This window comes from Lotus japonicus, chromosome 2 (assembly GCF_012489685.1).
Source record: "Lotus japonicus ecotype B-129 chromosome 2, LjGifu_v1.2".
Classification (NCBI taxonomy): Eukaryota; Viridiplantae; Streptophyta; class Magnoliopsida; order Fabales; family Fabaceae; genus Lotus; species Lotus japonicus.
In genome coordinates, this window is record NC_080042.1 from 360,177 (window position 1) to 378,309 (window position 18,133).

Sequence of the window (18,133 nt, forward strand, 5' to 3'; positions counted from 1 at the left end):
TTGCTATATTACCTTAATTTTGCTATGGCTTGCTATCTATCCTGATGCATGTTACAAAACAAGGAAACCACATCATCCTTAATTAACACAGAAACCAAATCATGTTCACAGAAACCAAATCATGTCCACAGAAACCAAATCATACTTAATTAACACAACATTTGAAGCTCCAAAGGTATCATGCTTAATTAAAACACCACAAAATACATAATTTAGGTTCATAACCTTCAAAGGTAAGTTAGGAACATAACAAATTACATAATTAAGGTTCCCACAACATCATAACTAAGGTTCACAAAACATCATAATTAAAGGGACCAAAACATCAAAATATGCCTAACTAGTTCCCACTTAATCAAAACACATAATGTTGCAGCCTTCTTCAAGTGAGACTGTCTTAAGTTTCCACAAAACTCAATGATGCTCTTGACCTCTTTTTGGTCCTTGATGTAGTTCCCACTTCATTTCTTGAGCTTCCTCCCTGTGATGGAACTTCTTGAGTCAAGACACCAACATTGAATTGTGCTCCTTGAGGTGGTTGCTGAGATGCTCCCTGGGGTTGTTGCTGAGATGCTCCATTAGTTGGGTTTAGGGGTGGTTGCTGAGTTGTTGCTCCCTCAGTTGTTCCACTGCCACTTGCCTCTTTAGTCTTCTTCTTCTGTTTCTGTTAGTTCCAAACATGAAATAACCAGAGCTGAAATAAAAAAAGTTGGAAAGGAAAATAAATTTAAAACAAATTAATAAGTTAGTTGTTGCAAATCATTACCTTATTCCCTCCTGGTGGAATAACAATATCAGCAGCTGTTTTTGCCTTGCATGATCTGATGTTGTGGCCTGCCCTTCTACAGTTGCCACAAAAGACAGTTGATTGAAACCTTTGCAGCTTATGTGGATCTCTGGGCTCATCAGCAGCCCTCACCCTTTTTTTCTTTGGTCTTCCAGGAGCCCTCCTCATTGCTGGTGGGATGATTGGCAATACATTATTCCCAGGATTAGGCCACAAGTCAGGACCATTTGATGGTAGTATGATATTTTCATATGTCCTCAAAAACGTACTTTTCCTAAACACATAAATGAGATGATATCAGTAATACAAGATATGCAACATACAATTTCAGTAATACAAGATACAACATTAACACAATTACCAGTAATAAGGGTCTACAAAATCCTCAGGCCTGGTGTTGTTGTACCATATGCAAGCTACAACATGGCAGCAAGGGATACCAGTTAGGTCCCACCTTCTGCATGCACAAGATTTAGCATCCAAGTTCACTGCATACTTCCAAGTCCCATTAGTTACTTCAAAAAGTGAATTCCTAGGGTCTCCAGCAGATAAAGGAAGCCATGCAGCAGCGTCTCTCTTAGACACCTCTAATTTCTTCTGAATGGTTGGACATAGATCACCCTGGTACCTAATAACCATATCCCTTTGCTTCACAATCCTGTTGGTAAGATAGAACTTCAATCCTTCAAGCATGTTGATTATAGGTTTATCCCTATACTCTAGGATTGCTCTGTTGAAGGCCTCACACATGTTATTAACTTGCAAGTCACATTTTGGGTATGTGCTATAGCCAGCTCTGCTCCATTGTTTGATAGGTATCTGCTTCATGTCATTCCAAGCCTCCTCATTCAATTCTTTCAACTTATCCATTGTCTTCTCCCAATGTGACATAGTATTTGCTCTTGCAGCAGACCAAAGTGCTCCTTTCATTTCCTGTCCAGGGTATTTCTTCCTCCAATTTCCATAGAGATGTTTAACACAGAATCTGTGATCAACATTCTCATCCATTGCTGCCAGTGTAGGAACAAGCCCCTGTAATTCAAGACATTCAAGTACCAACAAGTAAGAATGTAATTAAAATTAGTCTTAAAATTAAAACAACAGCTCAACCAACATGTAAGAATGTAATTAAAATGCAGTAATATATACCTTCTGCTGGTCAGATATAAAGCACCATCTCTTGCTCTCTATACTGTCTAAATCTGCCAGTAACAAGTCCACAAACCACTCCCAAGAATCTTTTGTTTCAGCCTCTACAACTGCATATGCTATAGGATACATCTGATTATTACCATCCTTTCCAACAGCAGTCAAGAGTTGCCCCCCATAAACTCCTTTGAGGAAGCACCCATCTAAACCAATGAGAGGTCTACATGTGGTGGCAAAGGCTCTTTTGCATGCAGCTAGGCATACATATATCCTCTCAAATACTGCTACACCAGCACCTGCCATGGTTTTGATTTTGACAGTGATTCCTGGATTGCTTCTTCTAAGCTCTTCACCATAACTCCTGAGATGCTTATATTGCTCCAAGGTTGCCCCTTCAATCATAGCTAAAGCCTTCACTCTAGCTCTAGATACTTGATATCTGCTCAACCTCACACTCCACCTATGTCTAGCTTCCTCAGCTAAAGCTTTCAGTTTCATATGAGGGGTGTGCCTTAGAAGGTGCACAAACTTCTTAGCAAGAAAACTGGGCCTTGCTTGTCGGTTTCTATTACTCAAATAGCATGTGTGCTCATCCTTAAATGTGACAATCTGAAAATAATTATTTTGTTTATACTTGGAAGCCCTCAAGTAAAATGGACACTTTTCAGTGCATTTTATCACAATCCTCTTTGTATCATTCTTATCAAACACAAGATCCTTCTTATTCTGCAAAGCATAGTTCCTCACAGCATTTCTAAACAGATCAGCATTTGTGAATATCTGGCCAACCTCAAATTTGATCACAGAATCATCATCTCCAGCCTTGAACTTTGGAAACTTCCTCTTTACATTGTCAATTTCTTCATCACTATCCTCTGCTGGACTTTCTAGGTCTTCAGAACTCCCATTCTCATCCACAAAATCTTCAAAATAGGCAACAATTGGGCTTTTGCAAACAGCATTAGGGACTTTGTAATCTACTGGAAGAACTTGACTCCAGTCAAAGGCTTCATCATAGTCACTGTCATCAAGGCTCACGTCACTGTCATCTTCAACTTCTTCAGAACCGCCATCATAATCTTCATCTTCGCTTGAAACCTCAGGTTCAGACCTTCTCACAAAACTAACATCAATAACAACTTCAGCAGTTTCAGGTTGACTAACCTTCTTAGTTTCAGGTTGAGTAACCTCAGCAGTGTCAGGTTGAGAAACCTCAACACTTTCAGGTTGAGTAACCTTAGCAGCAACACTTTCAGGTGGAGTGACAAACTCCTCTTGAGTAACCTCAGGTGGAGTGACAACCTCAAGTTCAGGTCCAGTGAGAAGCTCAACTTCAGTGACCTCTGGTGGAGTGACAACCTCAGTTTCAGTTCCAGTGAGAAGCTCAGGTTGAGTAACCTCAGGTCCAGGGACTATCTGAACCTCATCATCATCATCAATTACCAAGCCTGATAGAGATCCAGGAACATCTGTCAATGTCTCAATGTAGAATGTAATTTCATCAGCCCCAATGTGCTCATCCAAGAACCTCACCACATCACTATCACTTGAAAAGTGTCTGCACCCATGTTGAAGGGAAAACCCAGGTTGAAGGTACCACACTTTGAAGGACCTGTAACCTAGACCTCTGGCTAATTTTACCAACTCAATTGAGTTTATGGTATCAACATCACACTTCTCAACACTTTCACAGACCCCATCAATATAGTCATACGTAGGGTGAGTCACAAACTTTCCCCCATGCCAAATATGTACAGTTGCCAATCTAGATTCCAACAACCACAGTAAATTGCAATAAATTAAACACCCTGAACCATAAAATATACAGGAAACTACAGAGAGGAAGGGAAAAGGTACCTCGAATGGCCAGCAGTGTGGACCACATGCGGAGCTTCACTATTCGACAGCGAAGGGGTTTGCCTCGGATTCCTTGCTCCAGCCGATCCACGCCGTCCACGACCTCTCCCTCTCCTTGCCATGCACGAATCTTGGTCTGCAACCGTTCGATTCAGAGATAGAAACCCAGGAACTTGAGGGATTGAAGGCGCACACTTTCTCTTTGTTCTAATGGTGAATTTAGGGTTCAATTGGAAATATAGGGTTCAATTTGGGAAAAATTTGGGGGGAATCGGGTTTGGTCAATTTAGAGGGAATGTTTTTGAAAAAAATAAAGGTTTAAATAAATTAAAAATACACGTAAGCCACTTCCGTTTGGTCAACAGACGGAAGCTAACGGAAGGGCTTCGTTAGCACAGTTTTGTAACAAAGGGGAGTTTGACCACAACTTTTATACACGGGGGGTGCGGATCGCCCATTCTTGAAACATCAGGGGCCCAAATTGGAATTAAGCCTTGTTTTTTTCTATTATTGTTAATTCTGCATGTTTTATATGCTTTTGTATATATATTATATTCTATTATATATGTCATTGTTTTAATTGTACCATGTTTGCAGAAAGAAGATCTAGAGTAGACTAAGCAAGGCGCAAGAGCATGAGCATAAGGCATCCTGCTCATCATTGGCATGTGAAATGTTGGACTTTGTTCCCGAGATTTCAGAGAACTAAACTCTGATGTTTTTCCTCATCCATCATTCTTTTATGAAGTATGAGTCTCTTATCCCTATCGAATATTCTTAACACATATGATACTATCCCTATCGGATATTATATTCTCTTGTGTTGAAGCTTATATTTTTACTCTTTGGTTATAAGCGCTTTGTCCATTATTGATATTCTAGTCTTAATAATTCTTGCATTTCTATTAATTGACTAATGCTATCCAAGTGGGACCAGCCACATCTGCAAAACGTTCTGTTGTTACATTTTGGGTGAAATCAGAATGGGTGAGCTTTTGATGCAATCAGATGGGCTGTGTGAATTCAAAATGTCAACATTTGTGTGGGGATGTGGCTTGAGGTTTATTCCTTGAGATAGTCCCTGTGTGGCTGTGTTGTTTGCTTTTACATAAATTTGAGAATGTTAGAACAATGAGTTTGGCTCTCTTTTTCTTTTTTCTTTTCTTTTTTCCATTTTCTGATCATTTCCTTTTTGATTTTTTTTCCAAATTGAAATTTCAAGAAACCTCTTGAAATTTAGAGTCATTTGCATTGGTCCAACGAAACTATAACAAACATTTTGGCTCAGTAGCATTGTTTGGTGTTAATATGTTAATATACATGAAACAAAATCGCTTCTTTCAACATTGTTTTCCCCACTAGCAGGTACTACTAACTTACTAAGCCATGCAATGCACTAGACGGCTTAAATGCTCATTCAAAACATGCAGGTTCTCATTCTATTTGAGCGCGTGTTATATATCAAACTGATCAAGCTAAATCTGCTCAATTAGAATATCAATGTCTTTCTCTTCTTCACTTTATTATTTAAGTTGGGGTCCCCTAATGTGCACCACTTTAATAGTGTTGTAAAATTGCACCAATACTTTTGACCTGATGCATAGGTTACTCAAATAATTTAATGTTTTTATTTTATGAATTAATATAAATAAATTTACAAATTAATGTTTTTTATTTTATGAGTTAATGTAGATAATAAGATAAATTTACAAAAAAAGACATGGTTGGGTTTGACAGAGATGGGGAGTTGGGTTTGGGGCCCCCCCTATGGGGCTCCGCGCCCCACCTCTTTTTTTTTAACCCATAAATGCCCTACGGAACTTAAACTTCCGTATTCAATAAAATAGAATACGGAAGTTAAAATTCCGTATTATAACTCTGACAGTCATCACCTTTTCCACCATTACTCCTCCCTCCAGCAACCCCTCCACCATTACTCCTCCGTCACCAACCCCTCACCAGCCCCCTTAACCCCCTCAATGCCTCCAGACCACCCTCTCTCTCACCCTCTCCTACCTCACTTTCATCCTCACTTCCATTCTTCCTACCACCACCACCAACTCCTTCATTGGCAAGCTCTCCACCATTGGATGCAAAAAGATAGCATTTGAGGTAAGTGTTGTTAGTTGTTTGTTGTATGTTGTTAGTTTAAGTAGTTGAAGTTGTTAGATTAAGTAGTTAGATTAAGTAGATTAAGTAGTTAGAATGATGATTTTCTGAATTCTGAGATGTGTTAAAATACGGAATATAAAGTTTCGGAGTCTATACGAAAATTAATATACCGTATTCAATACGAATTATAAATTTCCGTATTAAATACGAATTATAAAGTTCCGTATGCAATATGGATAATAAAGTTCCGTATTCTCTTCCAGGGATGACAGAATCATTTTTATTTCATGAATCCCAATTGATTGAAGTTGGATTGAACAATGCTCAACCTGAAGAGGTGCCACCACCAGCATTTGTACCCCCGTGTATAAGTATAGATGTCTCGCATTTATTTACAACTGATCAGGTATTCTTTGAACAGATTTTTGCATTGTTTTGAAAGTGTAATATATCAATTCTTATTATGTCTTGATCACCCTTGTTTATGCCTTGTTTGTGTGTTGGGTATGCATCATTGAACAGATTTTCCCTACCCGTGATGATCTTATCAATTGGGTTCATGGAATTGCGATTGAAAATGGATATGTTGTGTTGATCACAAAGTCAGATAGCGGTGGGAATGGAAGCAGAAAAGCTTATGTCATGTTGGGGTGCGAGAAGCATGGTAAGTATGTTCCCTACAGAGACCCTGACCTTGTTGAAGGAACGAGAACACAAAAGACAGAATGTCCTTTTAGACTAAAAGGACGACCTATGAAAAATGGCATAGATAGAGATTGGCGGCTAAAGGTGATGGAAGGTACACACAACCATGAACCAGCTAGGTCACTACTTAGCCACAATTTTGTTGGTCGTCTAAATTCCGAAGAGAAGGAGCAAGTGGAAAAAATGTCAAAGAGTTGGGTTCCACCGAGAAAGATGCTGTTGACTTTGAAGGAAAACAATCCTTTAAACTTGACTACCATATCTCAGATTTATGGTGCTTGCAAGAGGTTAAGAAAATCCCTCCGCGGGTCATTGACAGAAATGCAACACTTGTTGAAGAAGTTGGACGGTGACAAGTACGTCCACTTTGAAAGACATGAGCCTGGATCGGAAGTCATTAGGGATGTATTTTGGGCTCATCCAAATGCTATCAAACTGTTCAACACATTTCCATATGTAGTGATTATGGATTGCACATACAAGACAAACAAATATAAAATTCCATTGCTTGAGATTGTTGGACTGACTTCCACAGATAAGACATACTCCATAGCCTTTTGCTACATTGTTAATGAGGGCACAGATGACTACGTTTGGGCACTGGAGTGTATGAAGTCTCTATTAGCTGATCAAGCCATGTTGCCTAAGGTGATTGTTACTGACAGGGATCTTGCCTTATTGAGTGCTGCTAAGCAAAGCCTTCCCAACACCAGCCATTTATTATGCTTGTGGCACATCAACAAGTGTGTTTTGGCAAAGTGCAAACTCTATGTTGGTACAGATGATTTTGCTGAATTGGTTATGGGGAAGTGGGGAGAGGTGGTGGATGCTGCAACAGTTGAAGAATTTGAAGTTCAATGGATGCAATTGTTTAATATGTGCAAGGACAAATACAGCAACTTTACCTCCTATTGTTCTACTACATGGTTGGTCCACAAGGAAAAATTTGCCAAGGCATGGACAAATCATGTGATGCACTTTGGAACAACAACAAGTAACAGGTACAAAAATTATATGAGCTTAATTTATGCCTTGTTATATGTTTTTCATTTGATAGATTGTTTACATTGGAGAGTTAATAAGATATCTGTTTGTTGTTTGCAGGGCTGAGGGTGCACATGCCAGTTTGAAGAAGATGTTGCGGGATTGCAAGGGTGACCTAGCCACTTCTTGGGATGCGTCGCATAGTTTGACATGTAATCGACATACTGAAATATTAGCATCGTTTGAGCGCAGTATTCACAGAATTGATCACATTTTCATGTTCCCATTTTACACAAATATTAGAGGATTTGTGTCAAACAAATGCCTGCAGCTCATCGACGATGAACATATAAGAATGAAGTCCTACGGCGGATGCGATTGCTTGTTGAGAGAGACTCATGGACTACCTTGCGGTTGTGAACTTGCAGGTCACCGGTCAACCACTCTCTTGTCAATTAATTCTATTTGTTATTGAAAGTGACACTTTTGTGAACTTGCAGGTTATGAAAGAATTCCATATGAGTCAATTCATCCATTCTGGAAGAGACTGAGTTGGGAGCATGTACCTGAACCTGTTGCAGATACTATCAGCAACCATATTTGCGGCATGAACCATGGAGATATGCAACCAGAAGTTGAGGCATTGACACATTATTTCAGTTCTTTGGATACTGGAGGGCAGAGTATGGTAAGGAGGAAGCTTCAAGCTATCTATTGTCCTGAAAGCAGTTCACTTTGTACTCCTGAGGTTCAGATAAGGTCCAAGCGCACTCTTAAGGCGAACGAAAGAAAACCACCCAAGGTTAAAGCAATAGGATCCTTGACTCGTGATCCTTCAGGTTTTGAGCATGTTGATAGGGAGATCAAAGAGGCAAAGAAGGCTTCGCAACCACCAAAGAAGAAGAAGCGTGTGAAGAAGTCTGATACAAGCTATTTCATGGGTCATTTTCCATCCTTTTTCCACCCATATATACACACAGTTCAGAATGTTGAGGACGATGGAAACTGTGGCTATAGAGCCATTGCTGCATTACTGGGACTACCATCAGGTGAGGAAGGTTGGCCATGTGTTAGGGAAGCGTTGATAGACGAACTTGAACGACACAGAGGATTGTATGATGAAATGTGGTCCAGACATGTGGTTAATGCCTTACATTCTCGACTCACTCTTCCTCCTGGTCATCCAGCTACCGAGGATAAATGGATGCAACTGCCAGAGATGGGATACCTTGTAGCAACCAGGTTCCAAGTGGTTTTCATATCCATCTCTTCTCAGGGTTGTTGGTCATACCTTCCACTAAGAGGAGAAGGTCCACCTCCTGTACATCGTGTTATAGCTGTTGGTCATGTGATAAATCACTTTGTACAGGTATTTTTTTATTGCGTACACTAATATCCAGTTTGTGAATTAATTTGTTGTATTTGTAAGTTATCTAATTTTATTGTTATTCTCTATAATGTAGCTCCATCTAACTCCTGGACATTCTATGCCGCCAATTGCTCTCCAGTGGGAACGGTATGTTGATCCTATATCAGTAAGCTGGTGCGTCCCATTTGTTACACGTTTACACAGGTTCACATCAGAATTAGAAGCTTGGTTTGTTACTTTTGGTGTTCCTCTTAGTCACCAAAGCTATGTAGACATCACCACAGACTGACACCACACTTTGTGTAATATTCATTTGTAAACGCTCTGTAATATTAATCTGATGGGCCTTGCCCTTATGTTGTTCATTGCTGCTTTTAATAATAGTAATTTGATGGTCATTGGTATATTGATGGGCCTTATGTTACTTATCTTGCCTTTCATTATTCACGGTGTAGTTATACAGGTTATTTTTCATTATAAGAGTCTAAACATAATAAGTGGAAATAGAAAGCGTGGTTAATATAAAAAGAGTCCATACAATGTCGTCACATGTCATAATATAAAAGTACACAAAAAAATATATACAAATATACAGTCACTCGCCCCGACCCCTACCGCCACCCCTACCGCCACCCCTCCGACCTCTAGGTCCACGAGCTCTGCCTCCACGAGCGCCCTCTGCAGGTGCACCCTCTCCACGGGCTCTGCCTCCACGGGCTCTGCCTCCACGCGCTCTACCTCCACGACCTCTGCCTCCTGCAGCTCCAGCTCCTCGGACAGCAGCAAAGGCTACTCCCTGGGTACCGATGAATGCGCTGGATCTAATAAGATCCAGCGCCCTCTCAGTGAGGGATCGGGCATGCGTGCCAACTGCAAGAGCATCTGGCACCTCCAGTGACTGCTCCAACAAGTCCACGACCCGACGCACAACCGTCTGCAAAAATAATGTACATAAATGTGAGTGTACAAATAAAATATCATGAACAAAAAATCCCAATTGCATGAAAAATAAAATTCAAACTTACCACAGCACTGAACTCCTCCCTCCTATCATCAGGGATGATGAACCGATGGGACACACCGCCATACCACCTCATGTACTCCTCCACAGCCTCTCCCGAATGAGTAACAGGGATCCCCTGAGGGCGCAGGTGCGGCACAAAATCAGCATAGGCAGCATCTGCGGTCTCAGCAAGGGACCCAGTCGTCTGGATCTCGGAGGGGTGTCGAGGGACATCCTGGATGTAGCCAAACTGGCGCAGAACCCTCTCTGGTAGATGTCGTCGAACAACACGGCCAAATGGCGTCCGGATGTAGCCAGAATACATGGCCCTCTGATCCCGTGGTCGATGAGCCCGATGGTCCTCAAATGGGGTCCATATAATGTCATCCACCGTCAGCTCATCGAGCATGACTCGCCTCTCATCGAGGCCTGCATGCCCGACCCGGGACATAACCCACCGCCGCGCCCTAGGCTGGTCCTGCGAGTACTCCGGATCCGCCCTCCGGATAATGACGCGATCAGAAAGGTACTCGTAGGCCCATCCTAGCAAGAGTGAGCTGAAACCTCCCATCTGGGCCGTCCCCCTCCTGGACGCTCGATCAAGCTGGTCGTACAACGTAGCGAGCGCAATCGCGCCCCACGCGTACTCGGACACTCGACCGAGATCCTGCAACATACCTATCCAGTAGACGGTCGTGTGGTATCCACCGCTCTTGCTAGCAAAGAGCGTCGCGCCTAGCTGGTTCACCAGCCAAATCCGTGCAGCGTCCTCATATCGGTGCTCTACAATGAAATGAATTCAGTTAACAGTTAATAACAATACAATAATAATAGATACTATTTAATCAAGTAATAATTAAGACATACCCTCCAACGCAGCATCATACAGGGTCTGCAAGACCCCAAAGCGAATAGTCTGGCTCCTGTTCTTATCAAACTCAGCATGATAACGAGCAACAGATCCTCCCATCAACTCAGCACATAGCGCTGCACACTCGTCCCTCTCCCCCCTCCCAGGCGTATAGAACCTCGACCCCATTGGGAGATGGAGAAGAGCCGACACGTCGTCCAGGGTGATGGTCAAGATCGCACTTATGGGTGATTACCATTTGCAGCAAATTACTAAAGATTTTAAGACAAAGGGAAAAGTTGTCAGTTCCCACCACTTAGACCAGCGACTGGAGCTATGATGAAGCAAACTCACTATGCGAGTTTGAAATTTTTCTTATAGTCATGTACTTTTTTTACATTTTTTATACCATTGGGCATGGACATCAATGAATAACAGCACACTTTTAACATGGTACGTCTTTCTTGTAATTTGTAGTAAAACAACCATTGGTGGACATGCTTTTAGTATGCAGATATGCAAAAAATGAAAATGAAAAACTATTTGAAGCATAGATCCATCAAAACCATGGTCAATTAGATTAGAAATTGTCTTCAAGACACAATACAAGCCTCTTAGTATAAATTGCATAAAACCTCAAATGGTTCAAAACAGTAATCAATTTCAATAATAATTCATGAACACAAAAAGGAAGACATTAAAAACACTCATTTTCCTACAAAATTCTTGTGGATTTTACTGAGAATTTAGCAGTGGTTTAAAACACCCGCAAAGCTATTTACTAAAAAAATTTCTTAGAAAATTTTTAAATCAAAACTTTCCTGCAGTTTTACTTACAAAATTTTCCTGCGAATATTTTTGAAGCCAAATCCGCACGTAATTTGAAGAAAAATCAGCAAGAAAAGGGGTGTTTTTTGATGCCTGTCCAGTTGATGTGTTCATGAATTATTATTGAATCAATTTGACTTCTTGCACATTTACAAAGGTTAAAGTTCTAGTAGTACATCATATAAAATTAACAGGTCACCAATCCTCCATCTTAGCCAACACAGGGTAGACAATATCTACATCTGCATGTATTTAGATGACAAATAATGACACGAAGAGTCTTTACAATTTTAGTTGGACGTAGCAGCTGCACAAATCTTCTTAAACGCCCATGTCCAAAATGAGAAAGGAATGAAATGTGACATGTAAACCATTGAATTAACCATCAAGCTTGACATACAAATCTGAAAGAGCACAGAAGAGAATGGCGGCAACAGGTGGTCAAGCAGCAAGCTAGGAAGTATATCTGTTGCAGTTATAGACTGGCTGCCATAAAAACAACAATTTTCTTGAGTGTGAGAAGTGACCGTACTTCCTTCAGGTGAGCATCCAACAAATGCACCTTCAATTCATGTAGAAAAAAAAATGTGCTCTTGACTTTAAGTATGCTATTAAACTTCTTCCTGAATTTATGCCCATATCAAAATCCATTATTTGAATGAAGGATTAGCATTCGAAACAGGTAAAAAAATAGAACTGAAATACAAAGAAACATGCAGTAGTAGACATAGGCACATAGCTCATTATAATGATTTCAAAACTAAAATTAACTGTAAAAAATATAGTAGGATAAGCTTTTGAGCTCCTAAAAATATTGGTAAATCTATCAAAGAAGAAGTATTTTAATGTTAAACTTTTAACAGAAGTTTATTAAACCTTTCAAAGCTCAAACAAACAATTATGAACTACAATTATATCACCTAGTGTATGAGTTTGGTAAAAGCTATGCTGCCCATTAGTTACTAGTCCACCAAAATCTATCTCCCCAGCAACAAATGGTAGAGGAACACCTTCAATTGAACATACGAACATAAAGGAAAATGAAGATCTCACAAACAAAAAAAAAACAGGTTGCAAAAGCATGTCTTCTAAAGTCGGGCAGACTAGGTAGTTTAATATATATCAAATTGGATAGTGATACTACCGCAAAACGATTCATATATAGGTTGAAGAGCTTAGAAGACATACTTGGTGGTGATTCTTGAGCTCTCAGTCACATTATGAAACTGAGGTAAATCACAAGCAATGTAAGCAAATCATATTCTATTGGTGTATTTTAAAATTGGGTATGATCAACTTGAAAACTCTACACAGGAGAGGCTTTCATAAACTGTAACTTCAACAACTTGAACTGTTTAAAAATTGAAACATCACATCAGATAAAATGTACAGGGTCATAACAGAAGAAACCAAAGTTAAAACCATAGAAACAAAAGGGACAACTACATGTATATATAGAGTGCTTGACAGGGCTTAAGCAAAGGAACATGTGGTATGTTAAGTTAGATTTATCTCTTGATAAAACATTGAATGATCCCATCGCGTGGCCAAGCTGAAAAGTGAAAGGAGCAAAAGATAAGTGTTTTGTTGCATCCAACTATCATTCTTATCCCCACAAAATATGTTGCAGATTAATCAACAAAGAATGAGACACTAATGATAAGTAATGAAGCTAACATGCTTCAGGGACACAGGGAATGTAAGCACATGCAACAACATGCTTTCGAGCAGGCCATGTATTCTCACTCTCCTCTAGCCGTCTAATGACATCAAATAGTAGTTCTGGGGGTAAGCTTGCCCAGCAACTAATTTGAGTTACTAGAGGCTGGTCATGCAAATCCTGTAGCGAACCATGAGATTTTCCTCTATGATGGCCAGTAAGTCTGACATCAAAACTACCGCCTAGATAAGCTCCCAAAACTGTCCCTCACATCACGAACTACGCTGCAGAATGACATTCTGCACTGTGAGCATATGGCTGCCATAAAATAAGAGTTTCAGATCAACAGTCACATCACATTTCATTTTTATTATTTGAATACAGGTATTACTCCTCATCTATCCAACTAAGATACTATATATGTTACTATTATGACCCATAATAGACACCATCCTATATTTCAATCAACGTTTTCAGACTCTCCAATTAAAGTATCCATATATCCATCCATAGTCATGAATCAAATGCAAGAGGTGTTCACCATAATGAAGACCCAGATGAAATGAGCGAGTGAAAACACCAGATGTTTGATCATCACCTACCATTAGAAAGGATAGCTTGAAATGGCATTATCATGATGAAGTGATGGGAGTAGCAGAAGTGAAAACATCCACAATTTCATGAGGAAACATTAAAACATGCAACCTACCAGAGCTATACATTTATCTTCATCACCTCCACCTTGGTTAGCAAAGAGAATAAACACCTGTGAGCCTGGCCCAAGCCTCCTGAGGTAGGTAGCAGAATACTGGAAGCTGCAAGCCGTGATCTGCAATGGTCTTGGAATTTTTGAAGTGTTTCCTTTAATCTGAACACAGGACAATGGTAATGGGCTGAAAGAAGGGAAATGACCACCAATTAACAAAGGCATAGTTTCAAGTCCTCCATAGGCAGCAAGAAAACATTACTTAACGCATGACAGGGGCCCAAAAACCAGAATTGAAGAATACGATGGAAAATACTAGGAACAAGAAAAAATCTGCAATGGAGAAGCCACTGTTCTTTTAGCTTAATGTTTATAAATCTGAATGCCCCTTTTAATTCTACCTTTGCTCCTACTTAAGCTAAACCACCCTTTTTTTCCTACACTTCTAAATAAATAATAATCCTAAGTCCTAACTAGCTATTAATGATCCACTTTCACTCAAATTTCCAAACATTAAAATAAAACTGGATATAGAAGATATACAGAAAGACCAAACAGATGGTCAGAGGAAATACCATAACAGCAGTTAGAAGGCAATCAGTAAAAAGGCCAGAACCTGCTCCATCACCGATGTAAGAGCTGGAACGGGGGGATGGGTAGCTCACATGGTTGAGCTAAGGGAACTGGTCATGGACAAGCACTTCACCTTAGACCAAGAATCATTCAATTAAATTAGATCATCTGTCAAATCTTTGCTCAAGTTATTTCTCTAAAAATATAGTTAAGCATGAATGAAATTGAACATACAAGCTCACGTTAAGGAGTTCTCAAAATTTCAAATAACACAAATAATCACCAACTGAATTTTTCTTACTTTTTTTTATCCAAGCTCTACTTACCAAAAAACAAATAGACTCTTAATCTTGGACCAGCCAAGAGGGAGGCATATTTACTTAAGAACTTATGCTTTCTTTAACAAAAGAGATTTATGCAGTTTTCTATTTCCACAAGCAAGTCATTCTGCTCCTTTTGGAGGTGCAGAATTAACATTGACAAAATAACTAATTCCACTCAGCAACCACAGTAGGATAAAAATTACATTGGTTTATGAATGAAAAAATAAAATAAAATAAAATACGATGCAAGAGAGCGAGCTACATGTTAAAACCCTAAAACAATCAAATGGAGGAATATAACCGTAAGGGGCCATAGAGTCGCGACTGGGGAATGAAATTTGCATGTCCGTGATGTAACCACGAACCTTGGACCTCAACACTCCAAAGATGCTGCTTCAAGGAATGCAGAAGGCTTTATGCTCTCTCTGCAAACTTGTAAGTGTTCATTTAGAAGTAGCATGAACCTGGAAGCAAACCTGAAATTAATTAAGAAATTACCATCAAAGGTTATTAATTAGATCAAGCTTATAAAGCAGAACAGATCACAAAGGGTTGAAAATCGAAATATGCATGAAATAAGAAGAACACCTTTGTCCTTGATGAATTTTTTTGCATTACCAGCAGTAGCCTCATCAACTGATCACTGATGAAACTGTCTCTACCCAACCCAAAATCCCCAAAACCCCTCTCTCTCATTTTCTTAAAGGCATTCAACAATGAGAACATTCCTCGTAGACGATAACCACAGTGAAGAACACTATCCTCCGATGAGCTTGCAGCGGTTGCCGCCGTTCTTCTAAGCACCACCGAGGTATCACCGCCACCGTCGCCGTTCACTATCGTCATCGCAAACTTTTCACCATCAAACTTTTCACCATCAAAGATTGGTGCTCTGAGTTGATTGTTGTTGTTGTTGTTGTCAGCGGAAGTATTGGCTTGGGCCATTGTTTGTTTTTCACACAAAGTTCTGGATCACTAAACACTGTTAGGTGTTAAAATCAGAACCGGAGCTCTGATGCCAATTGAAGGTGCGAAAAACACTAGAAAGGGGGGGTTTGAATAGAGTTTTTGAATCACGGTTATACTTTTAAGCTTTTTCAAAACTCAAAGATAAAAACTAAGTGCTGAATGATAGGAAGTAAAGCACGCAAGTATTTTATCCTGTTTCACTTGAGATAAAAGCTCAAGCTAGTCCAGTCCACCTGTGAAGGTGATTTCTTCCTTCTTCTGATGAAGGCAATCCACTAAAATCAATGAGTGTTACAACTGCACTTTGCAACCTGCTAAGTGACTAACAATACACTGATTTTCTCACTAGTATCCTCTTAAGAAGCTGATCTACCGATCCTCTTAAGACTAGCTGAATACTGAATCAGTCTTGATTCAGTCCTCTCAAGATCCGACCAACCTTGGTCTCTTGATGAACTTTACAATGTGATGTAAAAGGTTTCGGGTTTACAATAAGTGCTTCTAACAAGCGAATAGTAAACTCAGATGTTTAAGAACAGTGAAGAAATAATGCTAAGAGATTGGTTCGTATGTGTTGAATGTTTTTCAGCAAAGTTTCTTAACTTCTTTCTTCTTTCTTCAGCCTTTATATACTCCAAGACTTGTGATGTAGCCGTTGCTAGGGTTTTATCCGTTGGAGTGGCAATTCTGTAATATCAGACTGCTAGGCTGTACAAGGTAGGTGGCGGACAGACTGAGACTTGTACGACGTTGTACAGTGATAGCGACCTGTCCTTTCACCGGTTGACTTGTGATCAAGGAGCTTCAGATGAACGTTGATGAAGCTTCTGATCATCGTCAGATTGAAGCTTGGATTCTTCTGACCTTGCAACTTCTGCTTCTGAATAAGTTCCTCAGAACTTCTGATCGTCAGAGCTAGAATAGCTTGAGTCTTCAGAACCAACTTCTTGCAAGTCTTCAGAACTTGAGTCTTCTGCTTCTGGACCGTTCCACTGGAACATCTGGTCTTCAGAACTTCTGACTTGAGTTCTTCAGAGCTTCTTGAGAGCTTCCATCTTCAGAGCTTCTGAAGTATTTGCCACTGTTCAGAACGAACATGGTAGGTTAAAGAGCTCTCTTTTTAGTAACCCTTGGTTCTTCTTCTTCTGAACGGATAGGCTTGGGTCAGATTCAGAACCTGTTTGTCACAACTTAAAAAGACAAACGTTAGGGTACCACAATTGTTCATCATCACAAACCTTAATTGTAATCATCAAAACATAGAGATGCAACCACTGATCAAACCTTGATCTTACATTCTCCCCCTTTTTGATGATGACAAAACAAGCATTTTGATGAACAATTTTTACACAATAAACTGAATACACAAGAGAGAAAAGATTAGAAGTTAAACTTATCCTTGTGTAACTGTTTGCATTGCTCTTTCTGAATCTAGGATAGCACCTGATTCTGAGCAAGGGTCTTCCCCTGACTCCCCCTGAATCTATGACTTGATGAATTGATGAATAGTCTAGATTCGGAGTCTGGTTATGTGATCAGAATTTACGCTTGAAGAGATGTATACTCATCAGAATTGATGGTTCAGAACATAGCGTATATCACATTATAACATAGAGTCTTGTCCAGATATAATTGGAATAAGGCGTCAGAAGCAAGATTAGTTCAGAATATGAACAAAGTGTATTCCTTATCTGAGACGCTTGACAATATCTATGTGCTATAAGTATTGATACTTGTTCTCCTCTACTGGTTTTATATAATATAAAAGTTTATCAAAACCATTTTATGTACTCCCCCTTTTTGTCATAATCAAAAAGAGTGAAAAACAAAACCAACAATAACAATAACAAGAAGGTGATGCAAATAAGAGATGTTATTATTACTGAACGGAGAAGAAGTACAGAGGATTGGGAGGAATGAAGAAGACTAATCCTAGATAAAGAGGAAAGCTCGAGAATTCTTCATGGAGAGAAGTTGAAGGTGGAGGGGACGAATGTCCTTATCAATTGAGGCCAACTGAGTAGCCAGTTCTTCCTTCAAAGCAACATTCTCCTGGACAACCTCTTGATCCGCTTCATGGTGATCTTCTTCATATTCCAGAAGTATACAAATGCCCTGGAGCTGATCTTCAACGTCCTTCCGGCGAGCGGTCAGACGGAGGAGGTCATTCAGAACTTCTTGAAGGTTCTGAAGACAGTGAGTCTGATGAGAAGTGAGCCAGCATTTCAGAAGAGTCTCAATCTTCTCAAGTGCTTGAG

General features: G+C 39.8%; 3 protein-coding genes across 3 annotated transcripts; 1 reads left to right on the top strand and 2 right to left on the bottom strand.

Moving 5' to 3' along the window:
* Positions 1-445: 445 nt before the first annotated feature.
* LOC130737354 (uncharacterized) lies at positions 446-2,224 on the bottom strand. Its single transcript, XM_057589098.1, has 2 exons — positions 767-2,224; positions 446-664 (listed from the first exon to the last, which is right to left on the bottom strand). The coding sequence occupies exon 1, from the start codon at positions 1,793-1,795 to the stop codon at positions 1,145-1,147; it is 651 nt and encodes a 216-aa protein (XP_057445081.1). The 5' UTR covers positions 1,796-2,224; the 3' UTR covers positions 446-664; positions 767-1,144.
* A 3,512-nt stretch (positions 2,225-5,736) lies between these two features.
* LOC130737353 (PKS-NRPS hybrid synthetase cheA-like) lies at positions 5,737-9,375 on the top strand. Its single transcript, XM_057589097.1, has 6 exons — positions 5,737-5,905; positions 6,169-6,311; positions 6,428-7,611; positions 7,715-8,022; positions 8,095-8,963; positions 9,058-9,375. The coding sequence occupies exons 2-6, from the start codon at positions 6,171-6,173 to the stop codon at positions 9,250-9,252; spliced, it is 2,697 nt and encodes an 898-aa protein (XP_057445080.1). The 5' UTR covers positions 5,737-5,905; positions 6,169-6,170; the 3' UTR covers positions 9,253-9,375.
* A 92-nt stretch (positions 9,376-9,467) lies between these two features.
* Positions 9,468-11,043, bottom strand: LOC130735152 (protein MAIN-LIKE 2-like). The gene is made up of 3 exons (XM_057587251.1): positions 10,834-11,043; positions 9,989-10,749; positions 9,468-9,897 (listed from the first exon to the last, which is right to left on the bottom strand). The coding sequence occupies exons 1-3, from the start codon at positions 11,003-11,005 to the stop codon at positions 9,559-9,561; spliced, it is 1,272 nt and encodes a 423-aa protein (XP_057443234.1). The 5' UTR covers positions 11,006-11,043; the 3' UTR covers positions 9,468-9,558.
* Between the last annotated feature and the right edge of the window lie 7,090 nt (positions 11,044-18,133).

Bases quoted from the DNA above. Each gene is read 5' to 3' on its own strand.
- LOC130735152 (XM_057587251.1), bottom strand. From the start codon at position 11,005: ATGGGGTCGAGGTTCTATACGCCTGGGAGGGGGGAGAGGGACGAGTGT. The intron at 10,750-10,833 runs GTATGTCTTAAT...ATTTCATTGTAG, and splicing joins GTATGATGCTGCGTTGGAGG to AGCACCGATATGAGGACGCT. The intron at 9,898-9,988 runs GTAAGTTTGAAT...TTATTTTTGCAG, and splicing joins GGGAGGAGTTCAGTGCTGTG to ACGGTTGTGCGTCGGGTCGT.
- LOC130737354 (XM_057589098.1), bottom strand. From the start codon at position 1,795: ATGGATGAGAATGTTGATCACAGATTCTGTGTTAAACATCTCTATGGA.
- LOC130737353 (XM_057589097.1), top strand. From the start codon at position 6,171: ATGACAGAATCATTTTTATTTCATGAATCCCAATTGATTGAAGTTGGA. The intron at 7,612-7,714 runs GTACAAAAATTA...TGTTGTTTGCAG, and splicing joins GGAACAACAACAAGTAACAG to GGCTGAGGGTGCACATGCCA. The intron at 8,023-8,094 runs GTCACCGGTCAA...GTGAACTTGCAG, and splicing joins TTGCGGTTGTGAACTTGCAG to GTTATGAAAGAATTCCATAT.